This window comes from Ceratotherium simum, chromosome 20 (assembly GCF_057802395.1).
Source record: "Ceratotherium simum simum isolate JZ-2026a chromosome 20, ASM5780239v1, whole genome shotgun sequence".
NCBI classification, from domain to species: domain Eukaryota; kingdom Metazoa; phylum Chordata; class Mammalia; order Perissodactyla; family Rhinocerotidae; genus Ceratotherium; species Ceratotherium simum.
In genome coordinates, this window is record NC_141919.1 from 25,192,726 (window position 1) to 25,206,264 (window position 13,539).

General features: G+C 42.2%; 1 protein-coding gene across 1 annotated transcript in view; it reads right to left on the bottom strand.

Moving 5' to 3' along the window:
• Positions 1-413: 413 nt before the first annotated feature.
• The window catches only part of GLIS3 (GLIS family zinc finger 3), a 295,204-nt gene continuing 282,078 nt past the window's right edge, over positions 414-13,539 (bottom strand). The window contains exons 8-9 of the mRNA XM_014795446.2: positions 5,335-5,517; positions 414-4,460 (exon numbers count right to left, since the gene is read on the bottom strand). Coding sequence (XP_014650932.2) covers positions 4,324-4,460; positions 5,335-5,517 — 320 coding nt within the window. The 3' untranslated portion in view covers positions 414-4,323. The remainder of the gene's footprint in view (positions 4,461-5,334; positions 5,518-13,539) is intronic.

Genomic DNA, 13,539 nt, shown 5'->3' on the forward strand with positions numbered 1-13,539 from the left:
GAAAAGGCATAAATAAACCCCAAACCCGAGCACACATTTATCCAGTTTGTGAAGCGGATTAATAGAATAACCAATAAAACATGTATAAAAGCTTTAATTAAATCTGATGAAATAAACCTTCATGTTTTATTTATGGACACTCCCAACATGTAAAGGATTCAGGGACACATTCATTTTTACTGCCATTTCGTCCTCATATCTATAATTAAATCCAGGCTGCAGCTCTGGCCCAAAGCAACGCGGCATTTTAAAGCTGGCCTCGGACACGCCCTCTCCCACCCCCATCTGCTTTTAATTATAATTACCATCCCAATACGAAGGAGGCTGATGGTAAAACAACACAAAATAATAAAACAAACAAACGAAAAATGGTTGTTGCCATTGTGTTTTAAAACGACATGCTGAAGGAGGATTTCAGGCAGGTGGACGTATCCTCTATTTCCAGTTTTATTCTGTACCAAGTGCACAATCCCTTCATTTTACTTTTGACATAAAAAAAGGACTTCATGAAACAAGACAAAATAACTTATGATTATATGAAACATAACTGTGACAAATCACAAAACTATACATATTAATAGAAAAAAAGTGTACCTAATTCTTTAAAAGATTTATGACAATAAGCACCAGATGTGCCCCTAGAGTAAAATCGGCCCCATATCCAGTATGATATATGCAGTTCATTTCTCTACGTGAGTGTATATAACTATGTACAAGAGTCTGTGTGATTTATGGAAAACAGATTTCCACTTTTTCCCCCCAAAGTGCTTTATGTCAGCAACATTACACAGGATGCTTTGCTGTCTGTACAAAATAAATCTCTTCTTTTTTACACTCGCCATTTCTCCAATGAGTGTTTTTTTTTTTGCTTTATCTTTTGCAAAAAAAAAAAAAAGTAACTGCAGAAATTCCACACCACCAACAAAAAGTGCCATTAAAAAATGCTGCTATAAAATGACATGGTCAAAACAGTCAAATAAAATACCAAATAATTAAATTGGACATTTACAATCACCATTGCTTATACTTCAAGGCAACTGGAAAGCCAAGGTTTTCGGATGGAGGGGGTGAACACTGACCTCTGTTCTGGTATACTAATGTGGTTGACAGCTGGTAATCTAAAAACAGAACAAAACCAACACTCTGTTTCATCAGTGGAAACTACGCTGTGATCCACTGAAGACCTTCTGTCCATTTTAGAATCACCTATGTAATTAGGGGCAGACATATAGGTAAAGGGAGATACCCCACAGGACTAGTGAATATTTAAATAATTTTTAACAGCTGATCAGAGGCTAAATTACAACTGACGTTTTGATGCAGTCCCTCTGGGGAATTAAGACAATGCAGCAAATGAAATGTCTCAAGGCATACTGATTTTTTTTTTTTAGTGTAATAGGATAATTGGCTTTGGGCTGTGTGTATTTTCACAAACAGCAGTTTTTTAAAAATGGGGAATGACGATAGCTGTTCAGATGGTTATGAAAATGGTTACATATCAAGACTAAAAAGGCCAGGAAATGGAAGGGAATGAACTTTTGAAGCTTTCACTTACTGCTACAAACAATGATGAAAGCATATATAAACCCTCTCAATGTGAAAGCAGGCAAGGGACACATTTAAAGGTCAGGCAAGATTCTGGCATCTAAGGACAGTGTGTGTATCTAGAAGGAACCTGAACGTGTCCTGTCCCTCAGGTCCCGAGCTCAAGCCTGCAGTTGTCGGGAAACACTGGGGGGTATGTGAGGGGGTGCTCGGCCTGGCACACTGCACTGGGCCCTGCTTCCTGCCTGCTCCCTCTGCTAACACAAATGCCCCCCAGGGGCCGGCCTGAATTCCTGCTGAGGAAGGAGGCCCTGTAGGCGCCTGGCCCCTCTGCTCCTTCCAGCCGCAATGAGGCAAGAGAGGGGCAGGGCCACGGTGAGGCCACAGTTAGACCAGAGACTGACACATGGAGCGTCTCCTCCAGCCACAGAGGGAGATGACAGCCATGTTTTCTGAGGTTCAGCTTCTGGCTCTGTCCTCCTTCCCTTTTTCCACTTCAAATTATGTAAAGCCATAGGCAGAGCTGACGACATTAGCTGCAATAACAACCCTGCCTTTTCATCTTTTTCCTCCTTACCACACAGATAAAATATATTTTGAGTTCCTCATAAAGGCTTCAGTATTTAAGAATGGATAGATCGTCTCTCTAAAGATACCAGAGCTTTGCCTTCTTTCCAGAGTGTGACAAAGGACGCACGAGGGATGCCAGTGTTGGCATGCATGTGCCCTTGTTTAGGCCAAGTGACATGACCCACAAAGTCGGCAAGAAAAGGGGGACTTTACATGCAGTCTGAGAGCTCATTGAGAAAGGAATCCTGACATGCATCCTTTCGTAAAGCAGAGCAGATTTTCATAAAGTGAGTAACTTTTGCAGCCTTGGACATCTACGTCATGGCTTTTCTCAGATCAGAGCCCACTAGTCAGAGAAATGAGATTGACTGAGTGCGCTGTAAAAATGGACCCCATGCTTGGTTCTCTATTCACCTTACTCTACTGTGTGTTGAAATGAAGTCCAGAACGAGGCAGAACACTACTGACTGTGCAGCCAGACTGGAAGGACCTGTCTGTCAGGATACAAACTGTCGCTGGATCCCAAGTCTGACACTAAGCTGTTTAATTGTTTTGTTGAAGATTGTAATTATCTCAGTTTGACAAATAGCATTGTTTCATTTTTGTTCAGAAAACATTTTTAAAGAGAGAGAAAAGAAACCATGAAATGTGATAGTACTGGAATGTCAGAATTTACCAGGTGTCTTTGGGGTTTGGCTCACTTTTACAGCCTATGCCATAGGACTCAGGATCTTTTTAATAGCTTTGTAAAGGTGTCACAGAAAATGGCTTCCTCTTTAGGCTTCATATCAAATGGCCAAGAGCTCTGTGAAAATTCCAGGCCCTCAAACCAGAATTTTAGGAAAAAGGTTGCCTTCTTATGCACACCTCTCCAGAACTGTTCCCTCTACCTGCCTCAGGCTGGACCTTCCCAAGAGTCGCCGGTCAGGCAATGGTGGGTAATGGGCATGTCTAAACCACAGTCAAGAAGAGGATGAGAACAATGCCAAAACAGGGAGAGGAGAAGTATAGGGGACAAAGAGACAGACAGACAGTTGACTGGATAGCCTAATGGAGGTGAGCAGAGGCTGTGCAAAATAACTGGACATCGGGCATCTCTAGTTTGGTTTTCTGAGAGAACCAGGAACACCACTCGGTGTGTCCATGTTCTCGTATTTTCTAGCACGTCTCTGGGCTGAGCACCAGAGCAGAGGCAACGGGTGAACCAGTCAAGTGACCTTTTCCTTTGAACAAGGTCTTTGAGGTGGAGTCGCTGAACAGTCAACCCATGAGGGTTCCTGCTACAGGACTGGGAAGGGGGGTATACCCCCGTTTCCCTCAGGTAGCCTTTGCTAAATGCAAAACTAACATTCCAGGGGTGCTCACAGGCGCTGCCAGGTGGGGACAGGCAGAGCTACAGCTGTGGCAAAATGTATGTAGCTGGGATGATTAAAATAATTATTTCCATCCAAAGAACAGACCTCTAAATATTTTTTTTTTCCTCTGAAAGTAGGTGTACATAACAAGTCTTTAAAATGAAAGAACTAAGATAGGTTGCTGGAATATAAAACAAGTTGTAGCGCTTTTCAAGGACCGTGACTGAAAGGACCTTATTTTGTTTTTGGGAAACACTGAAAAGTGACTGGTTGTCGTGGGGACATCTAAGAGGAGTGAGGCAGCAGCTCACTGGAATGCCAGGCCGGTGCCGGAAACACGGGGCTTCTCCGAGAGCGGAGCCCACGCTGTGCTTTGGCTGTGGATTTCCCTTGCTGCACGTGGCTCTGCACCAGCCAGCAGTGAGGACAGCGCTGGGTGAGGCAGCTCACTGCACTTCTGGCAATCTGGGTTGTCCTTCCTATTTGGAGTTTCCAGCAAGGGTGATCCCCAAACTACATTTTCACACGCGCGTCATTTCATTGGTGTCCTTCGAGGGTCGACAGCCAGGAAGTAACAGGTATCCGGTAGAGTGAGACTCTAAATTCCCTTTGAAAAGACAGTCCTGCCGGTCACCTGGTCCAGTAAACCCAGAGAGAAAAAGGAGCAACTGCAAACCCTCCAGCAAAGCCCAGCCCCAGCCGTCCCGTCCTGCCTTCCAAAGACACATCTGTGACTCTGCAGGTTCTGCTGATTTGGTTGGCATCCTTTTTCATGCAGTCTATGAGAGTATGAAAACGAATGGTGGCAAGCAACAAAACGGTCCGCCAGTGGTAGTGGAGGCCAGGAGAGCTGTTAGCCTTCAGTATAAACAGAGGAGAGCTGGCTAGGACAGCGGTCCACAGCGCTGATCTGCAAGAATGTGGTGTCTTCAGGCCCGCTGCGAAGAGACTCCCCAAAGAGGCTTGAGGAACCTGAAGGCAAATCATACACTGGAAGAGAAAGAACACAGGGAGTTATTACCTTCTGCCTAGCCACACTCACCGCCTGTGCAGCAAATGCTGACTGGGGGATAAGGAGGCGACCTCGCTGGGCTAGGCCCTTCAGTGAGTCTCTGTCCTCAGGGACCTAAGTAGGGGAGAAGGCTGACTTGCAGGCAGATGGCTAAAATATGACTCAGCACAAAATATGGGCTGAGTAGAAGTAAAAGTAAAGTATTTTAGGGAAGGGTGAGAGTGGTCTCAAAAAGAGGGTGATATTAAAGTTGAGTCATAAACATGTATGGGATTCTCACAGATGGAGAGGTGAAGAAAGAACATTCCAGAAGGAGGAAACAGCTCCCTGACAGAGAGAGAGGGACATGTGGGGCCAAGCATGCTGGCAAAGCTCAGGAGCAGAGCATGTAGGGAGACATGTGTGAGGGTAGGTCTGGAGAGTCTGATCAAGCCTAACTCATGGGGGCTTGGATGCCACACTGAGGGGAGTAGACTTTGTTCTCTCAGCAACTGGAAACTATTTAAAATACTTAAATAGGAAGCAGCTTATTTTATCCTTCATTTTTGGAAGGTAATGCTCATGGTAGCACGGAGAGCAGAACGGTCAAGACAAGGAGTTGACTCAGGGAGACTTGTTGGAAGGCTGTTGCCACAGTCTGGGAGAGACATGATGGCACCTGAACTAGGGTTGTGGAAGTGGGGCTGGAGAAGGGCTGGAGAGGAAGATGAAGGTGAGAGACATTTCAGGGGTAGATTCAACAGGATTTGATGAGGTCATGTGCTGGGTCAAGTCTAGTCCAGGCCAGTCACAGGAAACCCCTGGTCTTACGGCTAGTCTGTCCGAGTTTCTAAGTCACAGACACCAACCTACCTGTAATGCCCGAGTGAGTTGAGAAGGCTCTGTGGAAAACATCAAAGCCAGCCTGGCCCATGGTTGTGGGGACCAGGCAGTCCTCGAAGGAAGGCACCACATTGCAGGAGCTGCTGGGCGGCACGGTTCTCTGGGAGTCAGGGTAATGCGGGGGACAGAATGTCTGCAGCTGCCCATAAAATCCTGAAATGCAAGCACGGCATTGAGCTACTGCAGGGCACAAGTGCCAACAATCATTCGAACCCAGCCAGATCCTCACTCAGTCTGTCTTCACGAGACAAAATGCCTTTAACTGTTAAGCCCACCTGTAAAACCTTCTGAGCAAGCATTTGGAATGCACCACTAGGGCAGAAACTCTTCTACCTTCAGGAGCTTTCAAAGCTTGTTGCCTTATGACATTTTTATTTCTGCTCTAATACCTGAAGCTGAAAGGCTTCTTACTTTCCCTAGACTCTCCAAAGGGTCATGGACACTGAAGGCCTGACCTTCAGAGGACATTCCTACTCCATGCCCTCCCACTAGGTTTTGAATGCATCTTCCTTAACTTCCTTTATTCTATATTCTATTATATTTTTCACATTTGGTAAAAACCTGAAGCATGCTCTAAACAAGGCCCACCTTTAAAAAAAAATGCAACATAGCTCTCTCCATCCATCTGTCCTTCTGTAAATTCACACACATTTATATCTTCCTCATTATGTTGAATAGGTACATAGTATCCCCCTTAGCTGGATGCACTACAATTTACTGAACTACTATTATGGTTTATCTTTGCAGTAAATGGGAAAATTGGAAGTGAATAAATAATATAATGAAGAAATATGTGGAAAGATTTCTTAATATTTGAAAATAACCATCAACATTTTGCTAATCTTGTTTCATTTATCTCTTTCAATTGGTCCTACGTGATCCTTTTCTGTGATCCTCCACACCTTCCATGATACCACCTTTTCCTTCTTCTTCTTTGCCTCATGATAAATTTAAGTGAATGGATTATTTTCTTGGAGTATAACATGCTTTTAAAAATATAATAATGAAATCTTCACTTGATACTTTATTGAAGAGAGAGTTGCAAACTCTCCATTTCACTGTGTCTGTTTCCTCCACTGTAAAATGTGAATGTCATTGTCTATTTCACTGGGCTATTGTGGGCTATTAAGCAAGTCATTGCAAAAGGAAGTCCATATATAACATTTTAAAGTGTTTTATAAATGTCAGTTATTATTGATATCAAGACTCTGTTTCTGGTGGAAAAAACAAGGGATTGGTAGAGGAAGTGTCCCAGGGTTCCTTCCACAAACATGAAATGATGGAGAAACACAGACTAATTCATGGACTTTGGGTCCCTAGTCCTGTATGCCTTCTTCCACTAACACTGCCTCCTTTTCTTACATGACCTACCTACAGTAGGTGGTAGACGTGCTATTTGGGTTCTTTTCTGCTCTCCTTAAGTACAACCAGGGCTCACTGACATATTCAGCCTACTAAGCTTGTAAGCCTTCACATTTCTGATTAGTATTTTGAAGGTAGCCTGTGTAACTGCTCAGATTACCCTTGGCTGGGAGGCCTGTTCTATGGTTGCTAGGAACATCACCAAAGAATGTGTGTTCAACCGCTCATAAAGACACAGGCCAGCCTCTAGGAGCTTATTATCCAAGACAGAGGGATGGAGGCACATTTAGGCACAGGGCCCACTCATAGTAGAAAACAAAATAATAATATCCTTTATAAGCAGACAACAGTATACTTTATATAGAATCAACAGAAAAATCCACATAAGGTTTGGGCGGAAGATTAAATGCATGTTAGCAGTACAGACTAAGAAAATACATAAGGAAATTCCATGTCAAGGCAGGAAAAGAAAGAATGGAAAACTACTGGCTCTTCTCTTTTTGATCCCCAAAGACTTCTGCATGATCTCAATAGGCAAACGGACAAAGGACCCAAACAGACCACTCGAATACTCATATAATTGATCAACCAGTATGGACAAACTGTCAATCCTCTAGCCATCAAAGAAATAAAAATCAAGACAATGATAAAATACCATATTCTACCTATCACATTAGCAAAGATTTCTAAAAGTCATTCTCAGTGCTGGAGTGAGACTGCTGAAGAAGGCACTTCTGCATAGTGTTGCAGACATTGCTAAAGAGTATAAGCCTTTTTTTTTTTTTTGATAATTTTATTTATTTATTCTTTCCCCCAAAGCCCGAGTAGATAGTTGCATGTCATAGCTGCACATCCTTCTAGTTGCTGTATGTGGGATGCGGCCTCAGCGTGGCCGGAGAGGCGGTGCGTCGGTGTGCGCCCGGGATCTGAACCTGGGCCGCTAGCAGCGGAGCGCGCGCACTTAACCGCTAAGCCACGGGGCCGGCCCAAGTATAAGCCTTTTGGAAAACAATCTGACAACCTGTATCTAGAACCCTAAAAGTGCTCATACTCTTGGACATGGGAATTTCACTTCCAAGAATGTAAAATCCTAAAAGTATATCCTGAAGAACAGAAGAAGTTCTGCACAGAGATAGTCACCAGAGTGCTAGATGTCATCACAGAAAACTGAAGAACCAAAATGGCCAACCATAAGAGAATGGTTAAGCAAATAGTGGTACATTTACAGGATGGGAGTATTAGGTAGCCATTAAAACAATACTTACAAGGAGTTTTTAACAGTGTGGAAAGACCAATATAAGGGTCAGTTGAAAAAAAAGCAAGATACAAAACTGAATATGGAGACTAGGCTCAGTTATGTGGAAATCTATGTATAGGATAGACTGCAAGGCAATATACCTATAGTTATCTTTGGGGATTTTTTTTTTTGACTTTATATTTTCTGAATTTTAATAGTGGTGAAGAGCAAGTACTCTGGAGCCAGACTTCCTGGGTTCAAATCGTAGCTCAACTACTTACCAACTGTGTAGTCTTGGTGAATTACTTAGCCTCTTGGTGTCTCCATTTTCTACTTTGTCAAATGGGGTTAAAAGTAGTATCTATACCTCACTGAGTTATTATGAAGATTAAATGAGTTAATATCTACATATTCTGTAATATAATCTGATAATATAGTTAATTATATAATTAACATTTATATAATACATATTTTAATAATATAATTTAAATAATATATATGTGTTTGCTAAATAAGGAATATAAAAAAGTAAAATTATTTCACAATAATATAGTTCTCAAAAATAAAATAAGGTTTATTAAGAGAAATAAAATTTTCAAAAAGGCAACAAGTAAGTCCTTCAATAATAACCAAATGTAAGAATGGACATAGCAGTGGGCATGTGGAACACACCCAATTCCCAAGTGGAATCCTCTGGAATATTATGGGCCCTCTGGGGACCTGAGCTGTAACCTCTTGCCCATGTTCGTTCCTAGATCCTGCACTAATTGACACATATCCTGATTTCTTCACTCACCACAGCGAGGGCTCAAAACAGCAATAAGTTTGAGTGGTTTGAAGGACCTGGGATGTGCAGCTTCCTGGTTTGAGGGGTTCTTTGGACTGATCTTGACTTTGGTACCTGCTGTCCAGGCACATGTAATCATGACATACCCATCAGGAGGAAAACATTACCATGAACCATCGTGGTTGGTTTATTAGGATGTAATGTCTCCTCATTGAGCAAAATAGACAATATTTGCTATTTATATCCCTATGCTGGCTCTGCTTAAATTTGTCACCCATAAATTCCCTGATAGCATTCCTCAGAGTAATATTACCCTTCCAAGAAGAGAAGCCATTTTTCATTAAACTCCTACAATTCCCCAAATAGGGACATTAATCATTCAGGTATATCAGGAATAGGGATAGAGACTTGCACTGGCCTTTGTGAAAACGAATTCATTCTCTCTTTCCTATTTTCTGTCATGCTTCTAAGAGACAGCAGAATGTCACATGGCTTCAATCTACATTTGAGTGTTGTGATATATAAGAGTATAAAGGTTTGTGATGTGGTGAAATATACCTAGTGAAGTTAAACATTAAACCCAACATTCTGGGCTCCATCTCCCAGTCTCCCCTGTCCTGGATCTGAATGAGAGGGCAGAGTGGACTGTAATTCCTGCCTGTGGGTGTCTTGGCTGACACCAGAAATAGTCGAAACCAGAATGGCCCCGCAAGCATGTTTTATCACTCTCACAGCCAACTCAGGGAAAGAAAATCCTCTTTATTAAATCCCTCCCTCCAAGAAGCCAGTTACTAGAGATGCCAAATACACTGGTGTGGATGACTGTGGTCACTCAAATCAAAGAGCTTTAACATATCCTCTTCCCAGTGCTATTTCTATAAAACTAACAAAATATAAAAAAATTCCATTAGGGTCTTGCCACACACACAAACCCAGAGAAAGCCTAACTCATTTTTTGATGAATGGCTCCTGTATTCCAGCTGTTGGATTTCATGTAGTAAATTTGGAAGGAACACTACCTCTCGGACCCAAAGCAAAATGAGGCAAGATGTTAACACATTTCGTGGGCATAAAACATAAGAGTGATGGCAAGGTCAGCCAATCAATCTGTCAGCCAGCCAGTCAATGATAGTTATCAACTACTGGTCAAGGTGCTGTTGGAGAGACCAGAGAAACACAAGATAATACCTTGTCCTCGAGGATTGACAGTGCAGGTGGAGTGAGAACACATACATTTATAATAGCATACGAACGCACACATAAATTTATGTTGGCAATAAATGTGAGTTGTCACATTTAGTTATAAAATCACCCCTCCCCCATTTTAGAAGTTATTTTATGTCCAAGAATGGAGGCGGGGTGGGAACGGGGAGGAATCTGCAGATAAACTAATTCTACCCTAGTTGCACTTCCTGAAGGTCAAGGAGAATCTTGTCAATTTTGGGAAGTTTTTTTTTTTCCTTCTAAAAACGAATTTGTTTTTCTAATTATAAAAAATAGTTGGAATTAATTATACCCACTAGAAAATGTGGAATAGTGTAAACAAAGAAAGGAATAATTATCTTTATTTTCCCAATTCAGACATGGTCAGATACATACACACAAAACTGGAATGCTGTATATATTGTTTTTTATCCTGTTTTCTCCCTTAATATTATCTATGAGCTTCACAAATCACTAAAATTCATTCTTAAAAAGCACTCCCCTTTACTTTGTCACATGGGGTCACTGATGTCTCTGTGATGATAGGCTAGATCAGGAGTTCACGGTCACTCTTGCTGCTAATGATGATAAGGCCATGAAGCTGGGTGTGGATTTCCTTCCGAAAGTAGAAGAGGAGTGGGGGAAGTTAGAGGAGAAGGGAATTGTATGACTAAATACGATAATAGAAGGGTATTCTCTAGGGTAACACCATCCAATAGAACTTTCTGTGATGAAGGAAATGATCTATACCTCACTGTCCAATACAGTAGCTACATGTGGTTACTGAGCACTTGAGATGTTTAATTTCATTTAGTTTTAATTAATTCAAATTTAAATGGCCACATGGCTCGTGGCTACTGTACTGGACAGCATAGCTCTAGGGCAACATGCATTTCCAGGTTTAACAGACTTTGTTTCAGGAATGTTTCTGATTAAATTCCTCAAGGAAAAGCACATGAACCACCAAGAGTTTAAATAAAAGCCAGATAATGATTCTTAGACTCCTAGCCTTCAAGACAGGAAGGATATTAGACTACTACATTTATCTTTTCTTACAAATTTACTACTCCAATCTTTGTGGAAGGAGCCAGAGTGTAAATACATCAATAAGTAAATAACAGTCACCCAACTCGCAACTCGCAAGAGGGCTGATGGGCATTTTTTTAAGCTAAACTTCCAGGGCATTTCAGCTCTTCTGGAGAAACCACTTTCCCTTCTGGAAGTAGGAGAAGCAAAAGGAAACATGTCACCCATTTTCCTTCCTGCAGACCTCAGGCCTAGCTTACTATGCCCACTGGGAGTGGCAACAACACAGGCGAGTCTCCAATTTCCTTACCACAGGTTGGTGGAGTGAACTCCAACACAAAGGCTCCACCCAACTGCTTACCCACCCGGATGGACTAAATATGATATGATACTAAATATGATTCCTCTCCGGATGGAGAGGAATACCATCAGCTCGCACCTCATCAAGGTGCTATGTCAGGAACTATGTACTTAGTGGGTTTGTTTATGTAGCAGATGGCTTTGCAAAACAAAATTCTTGTTCTCCTTTATGGTGAGTCTGGGAACCACCACCAAACTCTAGGCACCAGTAAAAGCACTGGAGGGACAATCAGGATCGAGACTGACCCTTCCCTGAGGTAAGCTCTGCCCGGACCATGATGACAACTTACAGATGCTGACAGCCCACATGTGGAGCCCCTCACAGGCATCAGGAAGGTCCCCTGGAACTAATTCCCCAATCAAAGTGTGGCCTGATCAGGCTTGGTAGGATGCTTCGTGAGGTTCTTCGGAAACAATGCTGAGAGCAATCGCTTCCCAAGACCCCTTGCTATCTTCAGATGGGAAAAACCCTTCAAGTTCCATGGGATAGGAGTGCATCATTTCAGGGATGCAGGACAAGCACTGTTCTTTTCAGCTACTGCCCAAATCTCAGGAGTCATTTGTCCTCTTGACCTTTCAGAAGAAACACTGACTAATGTGTGTGCTTGCCTTTGCTCTCGTATTTTTGTAAAATGGGGGTGCTCACAGTATCTACTTCATAAGGTAACTGCAAAGGTGAACGAGGATTAAGAGGTGATCCATGTCAAGTGTAGACCATGTGCCTGGCACATAGTTATCACTCTACAAGTGTTACTTTTCACTTTTCTCTCCTTATTCTTCTCATAGCACAGCACTTCAACTTTTATGTGTTCATTCACTCAACAACTATTTACTAAGCACTTACTCAAGTGCTGGAGACACACTGTGAATAAAATACACTCCATGCCTTCTTGGAGTTCATGTTTTAGTGAGAAAGAGAGATAAACATACCAATGAGAGATCAAGTCATATAATTTCATACCATAAATGACAATAAAAAGGAAATTTTCTTTAAGAGATATATAGAGATGCAACTCTTTTCTCCAGAATGCATTCAAGGTAGGAAGAGAAAAAAGCAACAAATAAGAAAGAAGTTTGGGTGGGCTCACAACTTTTTAAAAAGAGCATAGGCTATGGTTCCCTTTGTTTGGCCGTGTCTCTGAGGACCAGCCCTGGCAGAGTGTTTTTTCCGCCAGTGGTGTGACCAGTTCATGCCTGGGTAGGAGAATAAGCACATATCAGGGGCAGAGGCAGAGCTGGCAGTCCTCAGCTTTTTAGTGGTACAGTTGTTTGACAGCCAAGTGGAAGGAAGGATGTATGTTCATGAACTTCATGACTGCAATTATTTTTCTGCAGAGACTATAATTTTGTGGGTTACTTTAGGAAGTGTAGAGTTTTTGGCCTCAGTCATATGACTGCTGTAGGTGCAGAGGCATGGATGAGCCTAAGTGATGAACAGGAAGGCTCAAATCAGAGAGCTCCAGGGGCAGGGATATATAAGGAAGATATATGACTCTCCTCCCATTGGCTCTCCTAATTTCTCCTTCTCAACACTCTTATGGCTCATTGTGCATTCCCTCCTCCTCTCTGGGGACCCTCGAGCTGACTATATGTTCTGTAAGCCATGACACAAGCCAATGAGAAGAAAAGAGGAAAACATAGGTAAGTCTCTGGTAAAGCTCCTATCGCCCATAAGAGTGTGATCTTTGGTGTCACATCTTCTCAGCCTGATTTTATGCACTTCAGCTTTGCTCAGAGAAAGGCCCAAGAAATCACACACTTACTACTAACGTGCTACCTTAGTATTAGAAAACTCTTAAGATTCCTTCTTAGGTAGTCACCGGACATTCCTGTCTTACAAGCAAGTGATTCAAACAAATGTTCCCATTTTATAGACAAAGAGATGGAAGCAGAGGAGCTGCTGAATCCCTTGCCTTTACAACCAATACTGTGCTTACACGATACCATGCAAATAAGAGAAAAGTGGAAAATTTATACGACAATTTTAATATTTCCAAACATTCAGATATTTGGCATTATTCACAGATCTAGCCTTTATCTTAAAACCAATGGGCAGCAGAAATAAAACAGCCGTCATACAATCTCCTACTAAGTCCAGAGCTTTCTCATTTGCAGTCCTCTTGCTTTGGAATTTTTGTAGAACATTTTGGTTGGTGTTACACCAGCCACTCAGAGAATTCTGCCAGAAGGGAGGAAAGGA